This window comes from Crassostrea angulata, chromosome 3 (assembly GCF_025612915.1).
Source record: "Crassostrea angulata isolate pt1a10 chromosome 3, ASM2561291v2, whole genome shotgun sequence".
Lineage (NCBI taxonomy): Eukaryota > Metazoa > Mollusca > Bivalvia > Ostreida > Ostreidae > Magallana > Magallana angulata.
In genome coordinates, this window is record NC_069113.1 from 40,951,623 (window position 1) to 40,976,905 (window position 25,283).

Genomic DNA, 25,283 nt, shown 5'->3' on the forward strand with positions numbered 1-25,283 from the left:
GGCAGTGATCATATACACAATTTATAATGATATGTGGAAAAGATAGATGAAACTCATGAAAAACACAATGTTATATGTCATTTGAACACAGTTTGTCTGTAATACTTGAGTTCCTCTATGCTCTCTCTGATATCACCCAAGGCCCTGAAAAAAGGCAATTCAGTAAAATTTGAAAAAGTTAATTTTCCATTCGTATGATTATTTTGTTTAATATTTATTTTATTTTCCATTTACCTATGAGATAGTTGTTTCTTTGGAGCTCGTTCTAATGCTTCTGGATACCACCTCCTAACAAAAAAAGATTTCTTAAAATAAATTATTAAGATAAATTGTATAAAATATCAATTAATTCCAAAATATTCTTCCGTAAGCTGTTCCCATTTTTGATTTACTGTTACTCTAATCAAAGCTTCAAATAAGTGTATTACATTAAATAAATCTGATTTGCTCACCTGCATAATTCTTTAATTGAGCTGACATCAATGATTCTATAATGAAGCTGTTCCATGAACTTTGGCATGTATTTTTTTAGAAACATCTTGTCACAATGGATACTGTTCCCAGCCAGGGGGCACAAGGAAGGGGCAATGTATGGTTTTACAAACTCTACCATTTTTTTCTCCGCAACCCCAAGATCTATCTTGCTATTTCTCACAGCTTCTGTCAACCCTGACTGCCAGAATAAATTTCAGTTTAATACTAGTACACTGAACTCTATTTTGAGTGATTGATGTATGCATGTTTTACAATTGATCAAGTAAGACAAGTATCCCTGTGTGCCATCTTAAACTTACTTTTCCATGCTGTTCAGTACACCATTCCCCCATATTATTCAGGACAGAATCAGGCTGATGGATAATGATGTCTTCACTCTAAAAACAAAATTAACATTAATATATTGCAACAGTAAAATGACAAGGTCATCAGAATGTTGTAAAGTTACATGCTGATATGCACAATTATGTATTTTGTCTTTTCTGCATTCACTTGACATTTTGTGATATTCAACTTGTTGGATTCTCACAAAATCAAGATTGATGGACATTAATAGTACTTTTAAATTATCCTTGATACTCAGTAATGTTGGAATCAAGAATTGCAATGCTGCAAAATTTCTTCTACATATTAGCAATAGACCCTTGAATTACAGTTTATCATACAGTCATAACATGCAAAACAAATACATTATCTCTGAATTATAAATTTTGTTCTAACATAATCATTCAGCCTTCATTCAATATTAAGCATTATGCATTATGACAAATAGATTAAAATGGAAAAATAAAGTCAAAAAATGATTGGGCTATGGGAAGAAAAATTATCATGCAACACTGGATTTCAAAGAATCCTGTTATGACCTTCACATTTGAAATAAAAATATGATTCAAGGTTACTGCACACCTTTTATCCACAAGCACTGTTCATGTAAAGTATAAGCTAGATACTGCTATGGAAAGATATCATATGGTAGAGACAAGGGTTTTATTAGTCTGATATAACCTTGACCTTGAAATGTGCTTCAAGGTCACTGCTTATTCTTTACCCACAGGCACTATGTGCATGAAGTACGCATGAGCCAGATTGGGACAAATTAAGGAAAGAAAAATATGCCCTGTACAATTGATGTTAGATGGACACATGGACAGGCAGACTGTTCACTAGTATAGGATGCCAGCAGAGCATGCAGGGCTGCATTTTACGAAAGAAATTACAATTAAAGGTCAAGATCTAGTAAATGAAAGGTGCCTACAGGTTTATGAAATTCAAGATATGAATTCTTTCAATGATTCTTCATAACAATATCTTTGTTTCATAGGGTGGACCGGGGCTTAAATTTTTGGTAAACACAATGAAAAATCATGTTTTATACAACCTTTTCTATGAAATATGAAGGATAAAAGTAAAAAATCTTGGAGTTTTGTCCATTTATGACTAATGAAATATATCTAGATTGCCTACAGTCTCTCCAAAAACGGCATTAAACAAGCTCTTGACCTCCTCTTTAAAATGATATCAAATTGAATATGGTATCAGGATTATTTTTCCCATGATTAAATATAGAATGTCAAAATATTGTTTTATTTTCCACATCATTCCTTTTAAGTCGTAAAATATGGAGAAAAGATTCATCAAATCAGTTATGATGTCATAATAGTTCTAGCACCAAAAAGACACTACGGAATTATTTACTAGATCTTGACCTCAAGTGGTAATTATTTTCTCTCGTGGAATTATCTTTAATGAACAAAATTTATACATATAACACCATCTAATTACAACTATTTTGATTTCCATAATAAAATTTTACAGCCATTAGAATAAAATATTAATTATAATTTGTGATTCATTAGCATTTAATAATTTGGTAGTAAGTTCTTTTGTAAAACACAGTCCAGGACCCAAATTATACATTATATGATTCCAGAGACATAAATAACAGAGATTGGCAACTCCGCCATTAACAGTGTGTTTTGTTGTTGAAAAATGTCACGGGACCAACCTTACTTTGAGAACTATATAGTAAACTGAGATAATGATGTTAAAGCAAAAGTATATTGTTTTATGAAAAATGTGTATTGGTTTTAGACATTTTTGAAACAAAAAATTGAAAAATAAGATTAATATATAGAAAATATATTGGCCAGCTATAAAACATCGGCAAAATCTCAGAGAACAGGTAGCCAACTGCCTCCTAAAACTCCTCTTTTATTATTGTTTATAAGACATAATATCTCATGAAAATATAACATATATATTTTACATGTTTTGGTAATAGGGTTTAGTTGTTTATATTTTGATATAATTGTTTATTAATAGAAAGATATACTGATTTAAACTACGAATACTTTACAATAGGGACTGCGAGATTTCGATCAGTTGCCAATTCTCCATTATTTATGTTTATGATGATTCATTACTATGAATTTCTTTTTGATTACAATAATATTTATTGTGATAAAGCCACCCAATACATGCACAATGCACATCAGTTTCAAATTAAAGCAATATACAAAATTCAATGGTCGAGACCTACCTCTGCAATGATTTTCAGTTCTGCATCTGTTACAATACAGGCCATTTCCAGGATATGTTCTGTGTTAATATCCAGACCAGACATCTAAAAGCATACAACTATGTATACAAAAAGTGTCGCCAAAGCCCCTTATTTTGTTTCATAAGAAATTAATGCCACTAAACCAAATTGGCAACACAATATATACAGAGAGATGCAAAATTTTACAATCATAATAAAACTAGGATATTGGAAAACAGTTTTGAGTTAGCCTACATATACATACCGGTACGTTATTGTTATTGTTAATTTTTCTTGTTATAAAAATTAATAAAAATTTTACACTGTGCCATTTTAGACATGAGGGTTTTGGGCTTTTAGTATATATTGAGCAAAGTGAAAGTGAAAGTAAATTAAAGATCACATGGACATACCGGACTTACAAAGGAAAATTACCTCAAGATCTACCCACACAATATTGCTTTTTCCGTCATATTTCATTTGTTTAACTTTGGATGTATTTGATGAAGACATGGCTCTAAACAAGAGTGGACGGCAAACCTCATTTGCCAATTTTCTAAAGAGCATTGTATCTACGGATCCCTTAACGGACAATCGCAGAAGAATAGAGAAAGTCAGCTACACTTAGGTCCCTAGTAGTGACACATGAATTGAAATGTGTTAATATAAATGATAATAATAATAATAAATAATATACATATTGCCAATTTAAAGTTTTCGTTGAAGGTATATTGACTATTTGATTAAGCTTGAAATAATAAAAAAGCATGTACGCCTAAAGGCTTCCATACTTTACGGAAAACGACGAACTCATACGGAAATATTTTCATATTTTCTATAATACAGTATATAATATCTAAGACTGAAATTTAGGCAATATTTTACATGAATTTTTTCCAACAAATATTTTTTTGAATTTCTAAAAGTAAATTATTAATTTAAGGAAAATTACTCAGTGACGTCAGTTTTTAGAAATGTAATGGCTACCGTAATGGAAGCGTGATTTGTTATTTCCATTTCTGCAAGGTTTGTATTGATTGTACTTTTGGACATCTGGAAATCGCAAGCCATTTGATTTTGTTAATTAATGTGCAATTGATTAATTATATAAAAAAGAAATAACCCTTATATTGCACAAGTTTTAACTGCCTGTATGTCCTCCTTGCGGCGTTCATCTAATCTCAGAAATATCACACAAAATAGAATGCGTTTTGAAATTATATTCTGACAGCTATTCTAAGCATCCTGCTTTTAAATTTATCCGATTTTGATTAAGAGAAATATCCAGTAAAGTTGATCACACGCTATTGTTTTTGAGATTTGACTACTGTTAGGTAGTCAAATTATGCCTGTATAGTATCTATATTGTACCACCCTAATAGGAATTAATCTTACATTCCTCTGACTTTAACCCCTGCTTTTGAATTGTGACATGTTTGAGCGCCCTACATGGGGGAGGCTGAGCATATATAAATCCATCAAATTACAGTCAACTCGTAACCAAACTGACTTCATACCCAAACAGACTTGTAATCAAATAGTCAGAGTAAAAAATGACTTCTAATACAATATCATGCCTGCCATCAAAAAGTGAGAAGAATTTATATAGGTTAATATAATCAATCGTTTATTTTGTTTTTAAAGATAAGACTGTAGGAATTTTCTATCAGATGTTGATATTGGGACCTCTTTGGAAAACCTATAGGAGATGACATTAAGTTATCAGAAATTATACATTCAAATATCGTATAATTTCTTAATTTTTTGTAATTATATCAAAACCTAACCTTAACAGATTATCTTTGATAGCAGTCTTCACGAAAACTCGGTGGTCCGAAGACCGCGGCCAGTGAATTTTGATGTCCGGTCAGTGACAATCAGAAGTCAAGAAGTCCAGTGGGCTGTAGATTTTCATAGTCATACACAATCAAAAAATATTTAAACTCTCTTACTTGCGTTCATGTTAAAAATAAATTAAATAAAAAAAGCAAAACATGTTTTTGTGTCGTATCAGGGATGTATTTAGATCTATGGTCCTATTATTTAGAGGTAACTCTTAACTAGTATGTAAAATGCACATTGCACAAATATCTTACGAACAACTGACTGAAACATGACAAAGACCAAATAATTGTCGCCTTCGAGAAGTACAGAGAAGATGCAGTGCCAGGAAAAGCCACTAAAAAACCCTCCGAAACTACTAATGTATCTATTTTTAAATGAAAAATGGCCATAGGTGTGAAAAGTTTTCGTGAAGACTGTGATATTTACAATCCAAGTATCATTGTTTACCACTGGACAAATGGATTATGAGTCTGGACGGGTACGAGTCAGTTTGGATAGACTTCACTTGAATCAAGTCCATGAAATAAAATTTTGGTGTGTTGAAGAACCTTGAATTAAACTAAATAGTCATTGCTAAGTTTAATACAAACAATAACTGCTACTAAAATGATTAGTAAAACTACATATATAGCTTTTTAATTCATTATTGATTAAACTTTGACATGTTGCCATTAAAGGTAGACAATAAAATAGTATTTATGATATGGCCCCTTTAAGTGAGCATCATCAATTTACTGTAATTCCTTGCTTCCTTTGTAAGGATATATGTATACATGTGAAGTTTTTTCATAATTTTTACTTGGATCCAAATGCCTACAATTTTGAAATATGACATAAAAAAGATAACCTTTTCCCATTATTTTTGCATTTTGAGAATGGATTGTCTTGACTCTTGTAGCATTTTTCCTTCAGAAAACATTGAACAAACAAGTATTTTCATCCAAGATATATAATTGACAAAAAGTTTGTTCTTGTTTAAAGCATTGCTCTATATTTCTCTTTAAAAAAATAAGAAAAACATCAATTTCTGAACAATTGAATTACAAAAATATTGTCACTTTTGATGTCATTTAGTGATATACTGCCAGTGAGTGCAAATAAATAAATTATTAGGTGAAAAACTTTTAAAATATCAACAATTCTAAGAAATAACTTAACAATTTAATGTACCTGAAACACTTTAAAAAAAAACAAATTATTGGGGCTATATTTGACTCATTTCATTTAATTATTGTTCTTTGAAGCAGTATGAAAAAATAATACTGAACTTGCATTGCCTTGCAATATATTCCCCCTTTAACACATGTTTAAAGAGATGGGAAAATAATCTTTCAGACAAGATAATTCAGAAGCAGATTGAAGATGGCCCACTTTGTGTACCCAGCAGCCAATCCGCAGCCAGCGGCAGCTTACCCAGCTGTACAGACGGCTTATGTTGCTGCAGCACCACAAGCAGCTTATGCCACGGCTGCGCCGCGAGCAGGACAAGCCTATGATAGCTACCAAACTGCTCATGCAACGCCACAGTACGCATATACCACCAGGACACAGGTGGCAGTGACGGTAAGCAGATATTGAGGGCCATTGAAATTTGCACCGGGGTCTTAATTAATGAAGTCAAAGTTTTATGGGACTCTTATAAGAAATAAATTTATAATCATTTTAAGATATCATTTATGAATTTGATTTACTGCAGTAAGAATATATATGAAAATTTCTAATTTTTCGGATGAAAGGTATTTGTGACAAATGAATACAAAAATAGTGACAAGAAATTCAATATTAATTGTGTACTCTATAATAGATGTTTCAAGATAATCATCAATTCTTTATCTAGCCTGCTGCGACGTACGACCAGAAAGCCTATTATCAACCTGCAGCTGCTGCTCAGGCGGCTGTAGCCTACACCGTAGCTGAGACTCATTATCAAGCTGGTGAGAATAGAGCTCTTCATATCATCAAATTACCGCAGTTAAATGCAAAATTGGACAGCAGTAGTTCTCATTGTACATTTAATGTGTACAGTGCCGTGTTTTTCAGCGAACAAGCCCACCTATACATCAGGGGCCTACCAGTCTGCCCAGAGAGCTGTTGTGACGCCAAAGAGCCACACCCCTGTACAAGCCTCTAGTGCAGCCACTTACGTGTACCCTGCCAACACAAGTCAACCCGTGTCCACATACAGTACTACAACGTATGCTACCAATACAACTGCCAGCGCAACCTACACAGGGAAAGGTAACCTTGTTTACCTATTATTGTCAACCATTTCAGAGTTGTTTTCCTCTCTCACTTCATGTTGATTAGCTTATTTAACAGGTCAAAGGCAATGTTTTCCCTATTCATGCACAGCTTTCTGATAAAGAAATGTCATGAATTTGTGATGTTTTAAAATTTAGTGTTCAGACTTTGCAGCCTTATTATCCCTCTATTTAAGCTTGCAGTTCTTGTTAGCTTAGTTAAATTGAGATAATTGAGTGCTAAAATATTTACTGGCTAGATTGATATTCATCATTAAGTATATACCCTGATAGAATTTGATGGGTGTTTTGGCTTCACTTAATTGCTATTCTTGAAAAAAAGTATCATTATACATGTATATGTATTATAAGCATCTTTTTTTTTGTTTTTAAAAATACTGGAAAAAGTCCCGTCTTTTTTTTAATCTAATTTCAAAAATATACAAAAAAAATTTATATGTAAGATCCACCACAGCTTTGTCAACAAAATGTTGTATCTAATATCAGATCAGTTTTGTTGACAGCTAATTGTGATGACACATTTGGTCATTTACAGTACATGCTGGTGATCACTGATTTCTATTCAAGCTTAGCGGTAGGGATTTTGTTGCTAATAATTAGGATAAGTTTATTTTCTCAAGCAGAGAAGATTCGAATAGCTATTCATTTTCTGCAAAATATACATGTCAGTGTATGATGATGATGAGAACAATTGAATGGCTATTTATGACTGCAAGATACAAATGATAACGATGATACAATTATTCCTGAACATAATGGGTTCAGTTAATCTATCAAGTTGAACGGCTCAGAGACAGATTTAGAATATGACTAAAGCCATAGTGCTTATGAATGTAGGAAATAGTATCCAAGTATTTACTATATCAGATTTGTGCAATCTATACAATAATGGGAGTGGTAAGCTTTAAATCAATTTATCAGTGAAGTCTTGGTTTCATAAATGTATATATTCCATTACTGGGTATTTTGTTTTATCATAATTTGTGTGTAGGTTTATATGTTGCAAAAGGTTTATATAGATGAGATAATTATTCTTATCTTAACAATATTTTATATAAACTGTACATATATATTTTTTTTATTAATTGAATGAATACATTTACATTTAGATTCACAGCAAAGATATGTAATACAGTTATATTAAGTAAAGTTTATGAAAACATTGAAAATTCACAACACTTATAATAGCATATAAACTATATAAAGTCCACTATATAACAAGAATAAAATCATGTTTGTACCTTTAAATATTTTTAGAGTTAGATTTTTGACTGTTCTTGAACATGCCCCTTGCCCTATACATATTAAAACCATAGACTGACCAATGCTTTTTTAAATTTGCTTTGGGTTGTTTTTTCAATACAGCTTGAAACATGAAAGATTTTGGAAAATTTTCTGTTTATATTTTCTTTTTTAAATAAATTCTTGCACAAAATTAATGAATTTCACATTTGAAAATTTTAAAAGTTACCAATATTTACATGCACAGTACATGTATATGTAGTTAGACTTTGACAAGATACAACATTGTTTGAAAACTTATTTTGATATTATGCATTGTTGTAATATTATGTATCATTGTATTTACCAATCAAAGTTATTTTTTGAAACTTTTCAACTTTTCAAAATTGTTTGTTTGTTTCAGTTTGTAATGATATAATTATTAAGTATTCCTTTGTTTTTTAGTACATATTTTACTTGTACTTTATGGTCATATCTTGGAGTTGTTTGGTTTTTCAAATGAGCCTCATCTAAACTGATCTTTTTTACTTTTGAATTCATGTACTGGTTAAGGAAAACCATTAAAAATTAATTTTTGATGTGAATTTTGACTAAACCAGATAACTCCTGGACTTCCCTGGGAAAACACTGCTCAGAATTTTACTAATTGCCTTAAAATCAGAAAATTTTCTAAGTGTTCAAAATCTTAAAAGTTGCTTTTTATTTTATGATAAAATTTTCAAGCATATACATGGGAACATGTGACATGTTGTTAAATTCATGGTGATATGTGAAGGGGAATTTTCTGATTTTCTGTAGTGACTGCTGTTTGAATTCTAGCCTCCATAAATTTATTTCAGCAAGTACAGGAGCTTCAAATTACACTGCCTACAAGCAGACGGTTCAGCCAGTAGTAATCAAAGGTTTGTATCCCCAACATCAGCGGAGGCCATCATACGAACCAAGTACCAGTCCTTACCCTAGGCTTGTTATATAGGCACTGTAGTTGTTCAACACAGTAGCTTTTTTATGCACCTTAAATGTTCACAGCTACAGATCTGGTGATTAGGATAGATGTGCATGTAGAAATGTTGTTTCATTACTTAACAGAAAGACAAGGTTATCTAATAAATCACTTAAAATTCATTGTAAAGTAACCATTTTACTGTTTAAAATAGTTGTTATTAAAAATGATTATGCATTAATTCTTATTTATGATTAATTCCTCTAATCTGTGAACTGTTAAAAGTCTCCACGTTATGCTTATTAACATTCATTCATTTCTCTAAAACACCCAATTAATGCAAAGTTCTGAACTTTTTTCACATCGGTAAATTTGAAAAGGAACCATTACGTCATGGTGTTTCTTTACATACTGTAATATTTCTGCATTTGTTACAGGTTATGATGCAGCACTGTATTCAGCAGCCACTTCATACTACCAGCAACAGCAACAAGCTGCCAAGACCACAAACACCTGGCAGGTAAAGAAGGCGGGGCAGACAGGTAAAGCCAAGCCCAAGATCCCTCCAAAGCAGCCTCAGCTCCACTACTGTGATGTCTGTAAGATCAGCTGTGCTGGGCCTCAGGTCAGTCATATACTCTATGATGCTTGTATTTCAGCATTGTATTTCATCAATAAGTTGTTTATTTGTGTAGTTATGATGTTTAGTTTAATTTATCCATTCCCACATGTAAAGGACTATATTCGTTATGGTCAAATATCTGCCCCCATTTTTAACCAATTTTTAAACACTATCAAATAAAAATCAAATCTTTATAAATCACAGTACAGAGGATGCCTATCATTTCAATCTTGATTTTAGTCACCATTGCTCATTCGCTGTTTATCTATGACGTCACATAAATGACCAAATTCCAGCAAATTTGCAAACCAATGAAAATATTGTCATTTTTTCTTTATATTTTGCATTCGAAATTATAGAGCGCAGGTCTGCTCAAGTACGAATTTAACATATGTTATTATTCATATAATTATACACATCATACTAAAAAATGGTACTTGAGCAAGCCTGCGCTCGATGTTTTTCAGTCGAAAAACCGTCGGAAAACACCCATATTTTGCTACAAACCATCAATTTTACAATGTAAGACTATCTTCTGGACGTCATCTCTACACTAGACGTTGCTGTAGTGAAAACCTTTTACACATTTATTTTCAATTTGATTTCAACTATCTTCCACCTTATTTTTAAAGCTCTATTCAAAACTTTAATTTTGGGGGCAAAAAATGCATAATACTGCATATAGTCCTTTCCATCAAACTCTAGGATTTAGTCTTCTTGATCTACAAGTAATTAAAGAAGTATTGCATTCAAGTACATGTATTAACAAATATATTGAGAGCAATTGAACAGAAAAAACATGCTTATTTTATGGCCTTTCCTAATACTTGGTTAAATTGTACCAGCGTCTTTCAGTTGAAAAAAGTGATTTATGTTTTTATAAGGTAATGATTTTGTTTTGTCAGACTTACCGAGAACATTTAGAGGGTCAGAAACACAAGAAAAAAGAAGCAGCAATGAAGGCAGGCACCGCCTCCTCCTCTAGTGGACGTGGCAGTCAGAATCAGCTGAGGTGTGAGCTCTGTGATGTCACTTGCACTGGAGCTGATGCCTATGCTGCCCACATCAGAGGATCAAAGCATCAAAAGGCATGACGTTATATTCATGTGTAGTATGCAAAGCATCAAATACAGTACATGTAGCTTAGAATGATAATCATGTTCTAAAAAAAAAGATATTTAATTGTTGCTCAGTCGTTGTCATTTTCAGTATGAATTATTCAGAAAAAAATATTTTTGAAAATATCTTCTTTTTATCTTTCTGGCTTTCAGTGTAAGTCTAATCCCCTAAAATCTAGCATGTAGAGGGTCCCACTGAATCTATTGTTCTGATCTTTTTCCAACAGGTCCTGAAACTACACACAAGACTGGGAAAACCCATTCCCTCCACCGATCCTGTGGTGGTCTCCCCAGCAGCCAGCGGAGCGTCATCTGTCGCAAAGACTGCAAGCAATACATCCACATCTACAGCCAGCGTTACAAAGCCAACTGTCAAATCAAACATCACTCCCATTGCCACTACCAAAAAAGTCCTGTCAACTCCAAAGATCACTTTCATAGGTACATGTTTTTCTCAACTTCAGATTAGACATAATATTAGTTTATCTTATCTTCATTGTACTTTTACCCAATTATTACTTCCAGGTACTATTTAATTTTAAAGATGTTCCAACATGGTATTCAGTATTTTTTTCTAATTTTTACAAGAAATTTAAAAAAATTTTACATGTAAATGTTTCAATATCATGTCTTTCTGATTTCATGGAATGTTGTTTTTCTGTGATCTGTCTTGTATACTCTAAAGGTTTATCCGTTTTGAATTTAACCCTTCATTTAAATCAGTAGTAGTATCGTTTCTGTTTTATTTTAGGTGGTACCCAGCTAAAAACTTTGGATGTGAAAACAGTGGAGGTCAAAGTGGAGCCCACCTCCTCCAAGTCAGGGGAGAGTCTCAATACATCCGCAGCCTCAACATCCAGTAATGATGGTAAGGGGGGGATGGGGGTCCAGTCTATTGAAATACATGTATCACCAGAAATATGTGCTTGTCTGTTTGGATTTAGATTTAGATGTGATTATCTATTTTTCAGATAAAGATGATGATGGAGATCCGCTTAATATTCTTGGGGAAAAGGATGTCACTCCTGTTGGTGAGTATTTACAGGTTTTTATGTACAATGTATTTAGGGAATTACATGATGTACTGGTATGATGACGTCAGTGAGTATTTGATATTGCAGGACATGAATACATTGAGGAAGTTAGAAATGACCAGGGCAAGACTGTTAGTTTCAACTGTAAACTCTGTGAGTGCAAGTTCAATGATCCAAACGCCAAAGAGATGCACATGAAAGGAAGGAGACACAGACTGCAATACAAAGTAAGTGATCATATACTTAACAGACATTGATACTATCATAGGGATAGTAAAATCTAAATCGGCAATGAATATGTGGTATTTCAATTCTATAGAAAAAGGTTGATCCAAGTTTACAAGTGGAGGTTAAGCCAAGCATCAGAGCACGTAAAATCCAGGAGGAGAAAGTACGACGTCAGGCTCAGAAAGAAGAGTTCTGGCGAAGGAGAGAGCAAGAGCAGAGATGGAGGGAAGAAATGAGGTAAACACATGTATAACATCTATACAAAAAACAGAAAATTTGATAAACATGTATAATTCTAACCTGCACCTAAATGATGTTGAGATCAGTTTAAATGTATTGCTCACACGTAGAATGGCTACAGTTACTGACTCATGATATAAGATGGACATTTAACTGTGTTTGACATTTCGTGAAATGCAATATATATTGCTATATGTACTCTCTATTTGTGCACTTAGGATGGAGGAGGAGATGTACTGGGAGGAGCGGCGGCGCTATGAGGAGCTGGAGTACTACGAGTGGCAGAGACAGGGTCGTCCCGGCATGCCACCCCCACGACCCTACCCTCATGGACCAGGGGGGCCCATGGTAATTAGTATTATGTTACTCTTTTTGTATGTTATATTTTTGGTAATCACATGTATTCATTTCTCTTTTTGTGCACATACAGGGTTGAGGCTATCATTTTCGAGAAAAAATTTTTTTAAATGAATAGAGGCAATAACTTTGGATTAAAACAATTTGTGTTAATTTTTATAAAGTATGTTACTTCAACTTTAACTCTTAGAATTGGAAATCAAAACCTCTATCTATTGTGCTGTTGTAGGGAATGAGAAGACCAGACTCCTCAGATGACCGCCATGTGATGTCAAAACATGCCAGTATTTATCCAAATGAAGCTGAGGTACACAAATGATATATACAGTATCTATAAGGTGTCTCTTCCTGAAAATTTCCATCTTGTAATTAGACTTACATTCATGATAATTTGTTGATCTTGTAATGTGAATTGCATTTATGATGAATTGTTGATTTTGTAATGTGACTTGCATCCTTAATGATTTGGTGTTGTACTTTACTTCACAGCTGCAAGCAGTTCAGAATATTGTCTCTTTATGTGAAAAGGCCCTGAAGAATGTTTCAGACTTCCTGGCAGAAAGGTAACAAAGTCTCCATAAAATTCTGTTTTTATGCAACATTTATACTTTATTTCAAATAAAATGAATATGATTTATTTATGCAGTGATGCACCAAAGTCAATGGATATAGATAAAGTCAAAAAGGAGGAGAAAGGAGTCAAAAAGGAGAAGGAGGAGCCAAAAGAAGGGTAGGTCCTCTGGGCCGTATTGACTTGATAGATTCATAATGGATGGTGTATCACTGGAATTAAAACAATGTTTTCAAAACTGAAAAGAAATAAATAAGATAGAGTGGATGATACTGGACCTGTGTTGAATAGGTATTGTAATGTTTCAGAGAGAAGAAAGAAGAATCGGCTGTTCCCAGGGTCCTGAAGGGAGTTATGAGAGTTGGGGTTCTTGCCAAAGGTCTGCTTCTTCATGGAGACCTTAATGTCAACCTTGTGGTCTTATGCTCAGAAAAGCCTACCAGGACATTGCTGGAGAGAGTAGCAGATGCTCTCCCTAAGCAGATAGCTGTGAGTATTTAGATCATAGAAGGAAAGCTCAGTTATCTTTCCTTTTGTTTAAAGTGAAAGTATACGAAATTGATGATTATCATTATGAATTGGTGATGATCATGTTTCAGGCTATCACTGATGAGAAGTATGAAGTTAAGCGATGTGTGGAGGAAGCAGCCATCATAGTGTCCAGTGAGAGTGACCCCAAAACATCCTGCTCTGTGACCTTGACCTCACCCGTTATGAGAGAGACTCAGCTTGCTGATGGAGGTCAGTCACCTTGACCTAGTATGGTAGAGAGATCAAGGCCAGTAGTCCCTGAAAACTCTACCATTGTCAAATGGTTTATCATACTATTTTGATCTATTGTTTAGATTACTTTTGAAAAGACTCTTAAGTTCACACTATGTCAGTCAATCTACTTACTGTATCTTAGTTACAATCCATCAAGCTAGCCAAAGATTTCTGAGCCTCCCAATAGAATGACTGATCACGGTTAGAGGAATTATTCAGGCTATTCTTTTATTTCACATTCATTTGTTATAATTTTAATGTTTTTGAATTGTTTATCCTGATGCCTGGATTATTTCTTGACATGTCACTAATACTGATTTGTTTTCCTACTCATGGGAAGTGGCCCTCTAGAGTCGACAGAGACAGAGGAAGGATTTTTGACCATTGATGGTGCTTGCCAGCCCTGTGCCCAAACTTGTGACTCAAACTTGTGTGCAATCTTCACATAAATTATAATTTTTAGACCGCTTTCATAAATTTTTGGTTATTTCATTTTCCTTCAGACATTACTTTCACATCAGCTTTATCATACTAACCTAAGTACAATATGAAATATTGATTGAATTCACAAATATTTTTTTCTGTACCATTTTATGCTGTTTTTACTTTTAAATTTTGATGTTTTTTTTTTTATTTTCGTTAATGATACGTTAGCTTTATGCACAATTTAGTAGCTATTAAAACAGTTGTATTTATTTTGTTTAAAAGTAGCATGAGATGGTATTAGATTTGATAGGTTTAGACATTAGACATTCCTACAAAAATCTGTGTATCTGTTAGCAATATAATTTGGTACATTTACACTTCTTAGTTAAATTCCAACTTTGCCTCTTATTGGTTTTCTTAGATATTGCTTTGTCAGCATCTTTTCAATATGCTAAAGCTGTTTGTTTTCAATGTCCCTGCACACTTATACAGTCACTTGGATTGGCCAGGGCTGGCCCCTTAAGATATTTAACACCTAAGTAAGAGAGTCCATCATTTTAATGGTCAAACACCCGTTCCTGAGTCACGAGGTTGAATGCTTGTATTAATTCAGAGACATCCACTGTCACGGTTAAAGATCCGCCAGATGTTTTGGACAGGCAGAAATGCCTGGATGCCCTTGCAGCTCTACGACATGCTAAATGGTTCCAGGTTTGAGACTTTTTTATATACTTTGCAGCCTTATGAGAAGAGTTTGTTATCTTATATTTTGCTGTTATCTGTTTAATTGAGCATATTTTGCCATCATTTTAAAATGATCAATCTTTATGAATGAGATTTAAATCAGGATAAAATTTCAATAACAGGGTTAGACAGTTCTCTGACAAATATTAATTTTATGAATGTCCAGATTTGTCACAAAAGTTTGATTTTGGAAAGGGCAGTTTAAACTATTCTCTTTCCTTTTGTGACAAATTGATTTTGATTTTTGTGACTTTCTTCATGTTATTTGGTTGTGCATCAGAATGCTCCAAAGAAGGTAAGCTGTATGAAATACATGTTCTATGAAAACCAATTTTGTCAGAGAACTTGATCTTGAGAACATTTCTATTATGTTTTTCTACATGGGGTGAAAATTTTGACCTTTTGATAGCCATGCACTGTCCCACTTTGCAATCATTCTGTATACCATATATAGTCCATAGTGTGGTCTGCACAGAATCGAAGCTCTCGCTTCAATGCTGTCGTCACACAAGTTAGTGATCAAGTGAATGCAAGTTGAGAGAGTGCTAGAAGATTGATCATATAGAGTTAGGTGTAACAACATGAGGCTGGAAAGTTAAGGGTGCTATCAAACTTGCTCTTAGTTGAAAGAATTTCAACCTGAGAGAGAGTCGAAAAGCAAACATGCAAGAGCATCTGTGAAATTGGTACAGATGTACTCGACACAAGAAGTTTAAAGCCTGTATTAGAGATGGAAAAAATCTGGATCAGGCTTCAAGATTTAACAAGACACTGTACATGCACCATCCCCCTTTGAACTTTATCCAGATTTTTTTCCATCTGAGGTTGAGATGACCTGAAGTATTCATCAAGACTTGTTTTCATTTTTAGGCTAGAGCCAACGGACTACAATCCTGTGTTGTAGTCATCCGGATTCTGAGGGATCTGTGTCAGAGAGTTCCCACTTGGACTCCTCTCAATGAATGGGTAAGTTGTTCCACAGACTGCTGCTTGAAGCATTTTTGAATCATTTTGAATACATGCACTTGTTTTTGTTTTGTATATATTTATATCAGCTGAAACAGGGGAAGACATTTTTAGAACAAAACTTTCCCTTGCAACATCTGTAGAGAATAAAGAAACGAGTCATGTAGGCTTTGGTGCCTTGTGAAACTTCCTAACTTATAATAATTTGAAATACAATTTTTTGTGCTAGATATTAAAATATTGCAGTATTTGCACTCAACATAAAATTCTTAACATGACATTTTTGTGAAATTCATTTTTCTGTAATCTTTTCTCATTAAATTCTGTGAGTGATCTTTTAACCTGAATTTTTTGGAAAAATTTCAAGTGAAATTTATTGTAAGTGCCACTGTGTTTCAAAAGGATTAAGATATTGCAATTTTATTATCCATTTGTATTTTTTATTTTGAAAAAAAGACTTTGCTAAATCAGTTTTTGTTTATGTTGGATTTTCAGGCTATGGAGTTGCTTGTAGAGAAGTGTGTAAGCAGTGGAGGGGCTAATATGAGTCCAGGAGATGCCTTGAGAAGAGTGTTTGAAAGTATCTCATCTGGACTCTTACTGCCAGGTAATTGTGCATTATATAATTGAAAAAGGAATTGTTAATTCAATAAAGGTGCATGCTTTTTAGAATTAACAGATTTTTTGCATTGTAGGTGGGCCAGGACTTTATGATCCATGTGAAAAAGATTCTGTTGATGCTGCTTCATCACTGACCAATCAGGAGAGAGAAGACATCACTGCTTCAGCTCAGGTAACACTTATATAGAGGTTTCTTTCAGAACCTAGAGAATTTTATATGAAATGAAACTTAATGGAGTAACTGTAAGAGTTGTTGTTCACTGTTTGCAGCATGCCCTGAGGTTGATAGCATTCAGACAAATCCATAAAGTTCTGGGAATGGACCCACTGCCAGCCCCTAAACATCTAAGACAGCGCATGAACCCACGCAAACGTCGCCGCACAGACAGTGCCCCAGGAGAAGGGGAGGGAGAAGGTGTGTAGACTTCCTGTACATTTATGTTAATTGAATTGGCATTAACTATGTTTATACATATAAAAGTAAAATGTACTTGTAGATGATGGTAGTAAATTCTGAATTATTTGTTTTAGGTGAAAAGAAAGACAAGAAGGAAGATGACGTGGACATGTCTGATGGAAAGTAGGAGTTGTTCAGAGAAAAAATGGAAGAACGATTGTGTGAATTGGAACGAATATTTGTGTTGGATATTTTTTCTTATGTTGTATAATTATACTTGAATTTAAAAAAAAAGTTTGTTTCTTTTTTAAAATTGTACAAATATTTTGTTAATAGGTGTATTTCAATTTCCCCCCCCCCCCCAAAAAATAGTCCTTGTTTTATTGCAAGGGTAGTTTTATTTTAAAGCTGTTGAAGCTCATCAGTTGAACAAGTTGCTTTCTTGGTGAAGCTTCCTGGTTTTGACAGTTTGTTTTGTGCGTAAGGATAGAACAAGGGATCATGTTTTCAAATTTTGATACATTTGTGTTTTTACAATACTGCAATTCAGAGTGCACTGGTGTCAGTTTTAGGAAGATTCCCAGAAAGAAACAGTGAATATCTTCATTTTTGAAGAAATTATATTTATGATCATGAACAATATTTTAGAAATGTATCATTGTTTTAAAGGAACATAACATGTCATCTAATTGGATACAGTCAATATGTCATACATACCTTGTGTAAAAGGACAATCACATTTATTGAATTGTATTTCAAAACTAAAAAAAAAATTACTAGTGTACCATTTTTCGTCAGTTAATAAAGTTTGTAGACTAATGTGTACTTCAGATCTTGATTTCACATTATTAAGGTCTTCCGTTTCCAACGGAAGACCTTATAGTGATTGTAATGTTTCTTATTATTATTATTATTATTATTTTTTTTTGTCCGTTTTTTGTCCGCAAGATTTCTCAGAGATGGCTGGATGGATTTTCTTGAAATTTTCAGGACTGACAGAAAATTATAATATCTCCAGGCGTTTTTTTCATTTTTTTAAAATTCACTTCCTGTCGTCCGTTTCCTGTCCCGTGACAAAAAGCTATGGACAATGAGATCTCAGAAACGATAAAGACTTGAACATCCAAACTTTGAGGGATGATAGACCTATAGTTGTAGATGTGTTTAAACTATTTTGTTTTGTTCGTCGTAACTTCCGGTCGTCACCGGAAGCTCTTCAAAAATTATGCTTTTACGCATTTAATATATTTCTCGGAGAATTGAAATATAAGTATAAATGCTTACATATGTCATCTATCCGATGATTAATAAACATAAAAATTCTACTTCCGGTGAGATATCTCAAATATCTCATGAAGCCTTTTTTAAAGTAAATGTTTGAACCCCGAGATCTCAGAAACTGTAAGTGATCAAAACACGAAACTTACAGGGATGATAGACATTTGATAGAAGATGTGTTTAACCGTTTTTATTTGGTTGACCGTCACTTCCGGTCCACACAGGAAGAGTTCAAACAAATCAAGTTTTTTAAAAGTTGAACTCGATTTTTCAGAGATGCATGGATGGATTTTCTTGAAATTTATAGGACTGATAGAGAACGAAAATATCTCTAGGCATTTTTTTCATTTTTTCAAAATTCCCTTCCTGTCGTCCGTTTCCTGTCCCGCGATAAAAAGCTATGGACAATGAGATCTCAGAAACGATAAAGACTTGAACATCCAAACTTTGAGGGATGATAGACCTATAGCTGTAGATGTGTTTAAACTATTTTGTTTTGTTCGTCGTAACTTCCGGTCGTCACCGGAAGCACTTCAAAAATTATGTTTTTACGCATTTTATTTGTTTAACACTGAAATGATATAAAGGTATAAACGCTTTCATATGTCATCTATCCGATGATTAATAAACAAAAAAAATTACTTCCGGTGAGATATCTCAAATATCTCAGGTAGTCTTTTTAAAACAAATATTATGACAGCGAAGTCTCATAAACTGTAAGTGACCAAGACACAAAACTTACACGGATGATAGACATTTGATAGAAGATGTGTTTAACCGTTTTTATTTTGTCAACCGTCACTTCCGGTCCACACCGGAAGAGTTCAAACAATTCATGTTGTTTAAGAGATTTACTGCTTCTGTTTGACAAAGTAAGACAAATTGATAGTCAATTAAGTCCTGTTGTCTAATGGTTATGAAATACTGAGAGAAGCAATGTCTTACAGTTAAATTGATACATGTATATCAAAACGGAAGACCTTTTTGTTGCTTTTGCAACAAGAGTCTAGTTAAGGTCTTCCGTTGGAAACGGAAGACCTTATTGTTATTGCTTTGTTTCTTTTCCTCTATTATTATTATTCTTTTTTTTTTTCTCCCACGTTTTCTCAAGAACGCTTCAGCCGATTTTGATAAAACTTTCAGATCTTGTTTATGACAAAATTTGTAAGAAAAGTACGTGGGATTTTTTTGGTCGTCACTTCCGGTCCCGAGATATTAAAGATTTTATGTTTTTGCTTGTTCACGAGTTTTCTCCAAAGGTGTTTAAGATAGAACTTTTAAATTTTCAGGGATGATGGAAAGTGTCCAGCCGCAGTGTACTACGCATTTCCGAACGTCCGCCGTCACTTCCGGTCGTCACCGGAAGGAAATGAAAAACCTTAATTATTCAATTTTTGGGATTTGATTTTTTTTATTATTTCATTCGATAGAGACGCCCTCAAAGCTTCTAAATATGAAATTTGTTTTAAAATCGATCCAGGCATTCTTGAGATTTTGGACCCCAAAATCCTGAAGCGAAGGTCCGCGTAGCTCAGTCGTTAGAGTGTTGGACTTGTGCCCAGACGACCCGGGTTCAGTCCTTGAGTGACGAATGTTTTTTCTCTCTTATTTGTGTTTTGATTAATGATTTCGTTTTTAAAATGATGGATTTGAATGTTTTTCGTTTTATTTTTGTCATAATTAAAAATAATAGCGTTTTTTTTCAGTACAAATATGGAGCTCTTTTCTGTCAGCAGCTCTCTAAATTTAGACGCTCGTCGCATTGCCGGTATCAAAGACATGCCGAATGTTGGTTTTTTCTTAATTTTGTTTTGTTTAACGATTTTATCTTTAAAATGATAGATTTTAATGTTTTCCGTTTTCTATTTATTATATATAGAAATAATAGCGGTTTTTTAATTTACAAATAGTTAGCTTGTTTCTGTCAGCAGTTCGCTAAATTCAAACGCTCGTCGCATCGCAGGCATCAAAGACGTGCCGCCAAAGTACCCCTGCAGTACGCTGGGTCGCTTTGCCGGCATCAAAGAAATGCCGCCATCTCATTGACACACACAATATTTAGCAATCCACCCACGTTTAAGTAAGTATTCAACATGACCTTAAAAGGAGGACTGATTAGTATTTATTCACATATATAGATACACGCATGCATGTATATAAATGTGTTTATTGACATACGTTGCTAATATACTGATTCCCTAAACACTATAAAAAAAACTAGAAAATCTCTCAATCTCTCTCTCTATCTCTCTCTCTCTCATGCAGTAAATTGGATAGAGGCTAAATGTACATTGGCGTCCAAAAAATTATAATACATGTATTTATTTCAAGTTACGGGATAATGTCTATGGATTCAAATAATTTGAAATTCATTGTTTAATGATTGTCTTCATACTGATTGGAAGTCAACGCTAAAAAGTCATTTTTATCAAAGATGGTGGACTTTTTCCTTTTTTGTGCATATCTATATACTGATACAAATCTGTTGCCTGTCTGGGATTAAGAAAAACCTCCAAAGTTTATACACGTAACTATACAAACGAACGGGTGACTGCGACAAGGTTTGAAAACTGACCAGATGTTTATGAGTGTTTGAGCCTAAGATAAACAGATGTTAAAAAATCAAGTTACATCTTTCAAACAACGCTTATACATTGTTCTAACATATGTATTTTTTTCTTTAGAAATTGTGTAATTTGTGATATTTAGAATTGAATATTTTACGTTTAATATAGAAGTCGCTGACCGACACCCCCCCCCCCCCATTTATAAAATCATTTAGTTTTTCTGGCCCGATTTTCCTTGATCTTTGATCTTGGGCCTTTAATTTCAACTAAGTACCATTCTAGATTACTGTACTAATTACCAGACCAATTCGTTCATTATTAACAGAGTTATGAAGTTTTTGGCATTTGAGTTTCAATTGTCGTGATTAACATGTACTGTAAAAAAAATCATAACTCCCAAGCCCTTCACCCAATCCTAATGAAAATTCGTGAAAATGAACCTCGGACACCATTCTTATTGTCTGCCAAATATGCAGCGGATTGAACAATCAAGACGAAATTCCTGAGATTAAACGGCGCTTATTGCCTATACCGGGAAATTAAATTTACACAGTACACGCACCGACCCCCCCCCCCCCCCCCACTATTCACAAAATCATTTAGTTTTTCTGGCCTGATTTTACTGGATCTTTCATCTTGAACCTTTATTTTCAACCTAGTTCAATTCTAGATTACTGTACTACACGAAATGACCGAATCCGAGATCCACACCTCAAAATTCTATTTTCGATTTATTTACGACGAAAATCAAGCTCAGGTCTTTTCACCCCCCTCCAGACACAAACACGCATCAATATTTCAAATGACCTCGCACTGTTACCAAACCTGAATAGTCAGACATCTTACACGTTGTTTTTCATCTCATACAAAAACTCAGCTCTTCTCCCGGGCGGAAACGTCCAAGATTCAAAGACAAATTCGGGAATTATTTCGCGTCAGTCATGTTTTGAGACATCTGCAAAGGCTGTGTGTTCTAATCTCGCCGGAACCAAGATTTGTTCTTTCTCTCTATTTCTTTCTCTCCTTTTTATTTAATTTTGTAACTAAAATATTCAACATAAAAGGGTTGTTGGACTGAAGTTCAAGTTGAAAAACACTCTTCAATTAAGATTTAGACAAAAACAGTCTTTTATTTTTAGAGTCTTCCGTCTTCAGCGGAAGACCCTTCTATTCTTATTGTTATTAGGGTCTTCCGTTTACAAAGAAAGACCCTCGGGGTTTTTCTTCGGTTTCTTTTTATTACAGGTTATTAGACGTGTTATTAGGTCAAAAGACCTCTTATTTAATATGAAATAAAATGGGGCTGGTCCTTCAAATTAGGGATCCAACGGGGTGTATAATTCTTCATCCATCGCTCTTTAAGATCACACCTGCATTTCCTGATATGTTCGTTGATGAAGATAAAAGAAAAGGTCATTTCCTCTTTTTAAAATCGGACGGAAGACCTCCTCGTTGCTCGCAACGAGATCGTGTCTAGTTATTATTATTATTATTTTTTTCCCAGTTTTTGTCCACAAGATATCTCAGAGATGGCTGGATAGATTTACTTGAAATTTTCAGGATTGATAGAAAATGATCATATCTCTAGGCGATTTTTTCATTTTTTTAAAATTCATTTCCTGTCGTCCGTTTCCTGTCCCGCGACAAAAAGCTTGTCACATCGAGATCTTAGAAACGATAAAGATTTGAAAATCCAAACTTTGAGGGATGATAGACCTGTAGTTGTAAATGTGTTTAAACATTTTTGTTTTGTTCGGCGTAACTTCCGGTCGTCACCGGAAGCTCTTCAAACAATTTTGTTTTTACGTATTTAATTTATTTTCCATAGAATAAAGATATTAGTATATATCCTTACATATGTCATCTATACAATGATGAATTAACAAAAAAATTCTACTTCCGGTGAGATATCTCGATTATCTCAGGAAGCTTTTTTAAAACATATTTTGTACCCGCAAGTTCTCAGGTACTGTACGTGATCAAGACACGAAGCTTTTACTAAACATAGACATTAGATTGAAGATGTGTTTAAACAGTTTCATTTTGTCTTCCGTCACTTCCGGTCCACAGCGGAAGAGTTCAAACAAATCAAACTGTTTATCCGTTAAACTGTTTTAATTTGATAGTTTTAGCTACGTCGATGAATAATAATGTAAAATAGGAAAGTAACAAGATATAAAAAAATTAAATTTCATTAAGCACTTCCGTTTGTCCGTTTCCTGTCCCGAGACAAAAAACCTTATATCGACGAGATCTCAAAAACGGTAACGACTTCAACAACCAAACTTTGTAGGTATGGACACGTGTTAACACTATTTTATTTCATCCGGCGTGACTTCCGGTCTTCACAGGAAGTACACCCAATTTTGATATTTTTAAAAATATTTTGGTTATTTAGCATGGAAGTAACATTTTAGTTATAAAAAATACAAGAGGTCATCCACACATGGTAAAAAAAAACCCAAAAAAGATCTACTTCCGGTGAGACATCTTAAATATCTCAGGTAGCCTTCTTTTTAAAAAAAAAAAAACTACACCCAAGATCTCAGAAACTGTGAGAGATCAATACACAAAACTTGAATGGATAATGGACATTTGAATGAACATGTGTTAAACGGGTTCCATTTGGTCGTACGTCACTTCCGGTTTTCACTCAAAGTGTTTAAGCAATAAAAGTTGTTTTTTTTTAACATTAGAATTTTTTAACATTTTACTCAATGTGATGAACAAAACCATATCATAGGTAAATGTACTAAAATACGTATTTACAATTTCTTAATCACTTCCGTTCGTTCGTTTCCGGGCCCGAGATAAAAACCTTTTCTCAACGAGATATTATAACTAAGAAAAACTTGAACATCCAAACTTTGAGGAAAGACAAGGCAATGTATGAAGATATGTTTACTATGTTTTGTATGATCCGGCGTAACTTCCGGTCGTCACAGAAAGAACTAAAAAAATGACGTTTTGTCTTTTTGTTTTGTTTATTTCTTGGGAATTCCTTAACGGTATAAATTATATCCATTTTCTGTTTACAAGAGAAATAGATTTTTTGTACAGATTTATACATGAGGAACGGAAGACCTTTTTGTTGCTATAGCAACAAGAGTCTAGTTTTCATTATAATTAGTATGGTTTGTGAACATTTTAAGAAGTGCAAACAAAAAAACGATTATATAATGTTAAGTTATATTTAGCAAGTTTTATTTAATTATAAAATAGTTAAATTGATGGGTTGGTTAAGCAACTAAAAGATCAAATATTTTGAAATTAATAAAATCTATAGTTATTTTCGAATGGTTTATTCATTTCCCATTAATTTTAGATAAAAACAATATTGTAAGGAAGGACAAGGATTTTAACACCTTGACATAGTTCACTTCCACATATCTACCGGTACTCAACCCTTTTTCGCTCTTGCATTTTCATGTTCTTTTGGGATACTTGCAATCCATTATGTTAAAATAAAATTATTAAAAATGGTTACAAGTAAACATATTGCTCTTGATGGTATTTCCAAAACGATTGAAACTCAATACAGGCCACAATAAACAACTTTGACCCAAACTTTGACCCGTTTACAACAATTAGCCAGATAAAATTTGATAAATGAAAAGAAAAAGAAAAATTGTTCTCAATTTTTAGACAAAATGAGGGACGTATATTTACGTCCCTGACAAAATCTAGAGAAAAGCTGAGACTTGTACTACAAATATGCTAATTAACAAACTTCTGCATCAGCATCCATAAATAGATTTTAAGGAACTCGACTTATTTGATGTACGAGTTATTTTTTAAACCTCCTTTGGTTGTGCTAATTTCAGTAAATTTGGGGGATGGGGTACTTTAAAAACGTATATGTGTCATGTCATAAAATTAAAATATGATTAAATCAACAAATAGGAACGTACTTATATGTTTAAACAACTAACATTTTTATTCTCTAGATTATTACATAAATTTGAGACCTCTCTTTACCACCGTAATAGCACATCACAATTTTCCTGTAAATAGCAAGACCTCA

General features: G+C 33.6%; 3 protein-coding genes across 6 annotated transcripts in view; 2 read left to right on the top strand and 1 right to left on the bottom strand.

Annotated features, from left to right (window-relative positions):
• Window positions 1-8: 8 nt before the first annotated feature.
• Window positions 9-3,645, bottom strand: LOC128178127 (probable oligoribonuclease). The gene is made up of 6 exons (XM_052845148.1): window positions 3,470-3,645; window positions 3,035-3,118; window positions 795-872; window positions 453-673; window positions 235-288; window positions 9-144 (listed from the first exon to the last, which is right to left on the bottom strand). The coding sequence occupies exons 1-6, from the start codon at window positions 3,599-3,601 to the stop codon at window positions 78-80; spliced, it is 636 nt and encodes a 211-aa protein (XP_052701108.1). The 5' UTR covers window positions 3,602-3,645; the 3' UTR covers window positions 9-77.
• Window positions 3,646-3,980: 335 nt separating this feature from the next.
• LOC128178336 (zinc finger RNA-binding protein-like) lies at window positions 3,981-18,244 on the top strand. Of its 4 annotated transcripts, none has more exons than XM_052845452.1 (24): window positions 3,981-4,060; window positions 6,215-6,442; window positions 6,717-6,813; window positions 6,905-7,117; window positions 9,222-9,284; window positions 9,763-9,950; window positions 10,853-11,035; window positions 11,293-11,506; window positions 11,817-11,933; window positions 12,037-12,096; window positions 12,187-12,326; window positions 12,419-12,564; window positions 12,786-12,915; window positions 13,154-13,231; window positions 13,414-13,487; window positions 13,571-13,654; window positions 13,804-13,984; window positions 14,095-14,236; window positions 15,300-15,397; window positions 16,301-16,396; window positions 16,892-17,003; window positions 17,092-17,189; window positions 17,288-17,432; window positions 17,549-18,244. In XM_052845452.1, exons 2-24 carry the CDS (start codon window positions 6,242-6,244, stop codon window positions 17,599-17,601), a joined length of 2,913 nt encoding a protein of 970 aa, XP_052701412.1. In that variant the 5' UTR covers window positions 3,981-4,060; window positions 6,215-6,241; the 3' UTR covers window positions 17,602-18,244. The 4 variants fall into 4 exon arrangements, with proteins under 4 accessions (XP_052701412.1, XP_052701414.1, XP_052701415.1 ...); XM_052845454.1 differs by having other exon boundaries at window positions 6,920-7,117; XM_052845455.1 differs by lacking the exon at window positions 9,222-9,284.
• LOC128178338 (39S ribosomal protein L54, mitochondrial-like) overlaps window positions 6,230-25,283 on the top strand; it is a 49,265-nt gene continuing 30,211 nt past the window's right edge. Inside the window, exon 1 of the mRNA XM_052845458.1 lies at window positions 6,230-6,234. The gene's annotated coding sequence lies outside the window, so the exon portion shown is untranslated. The remainder of the gene's footprint in view (window positions 6,235-25,283) is intronic.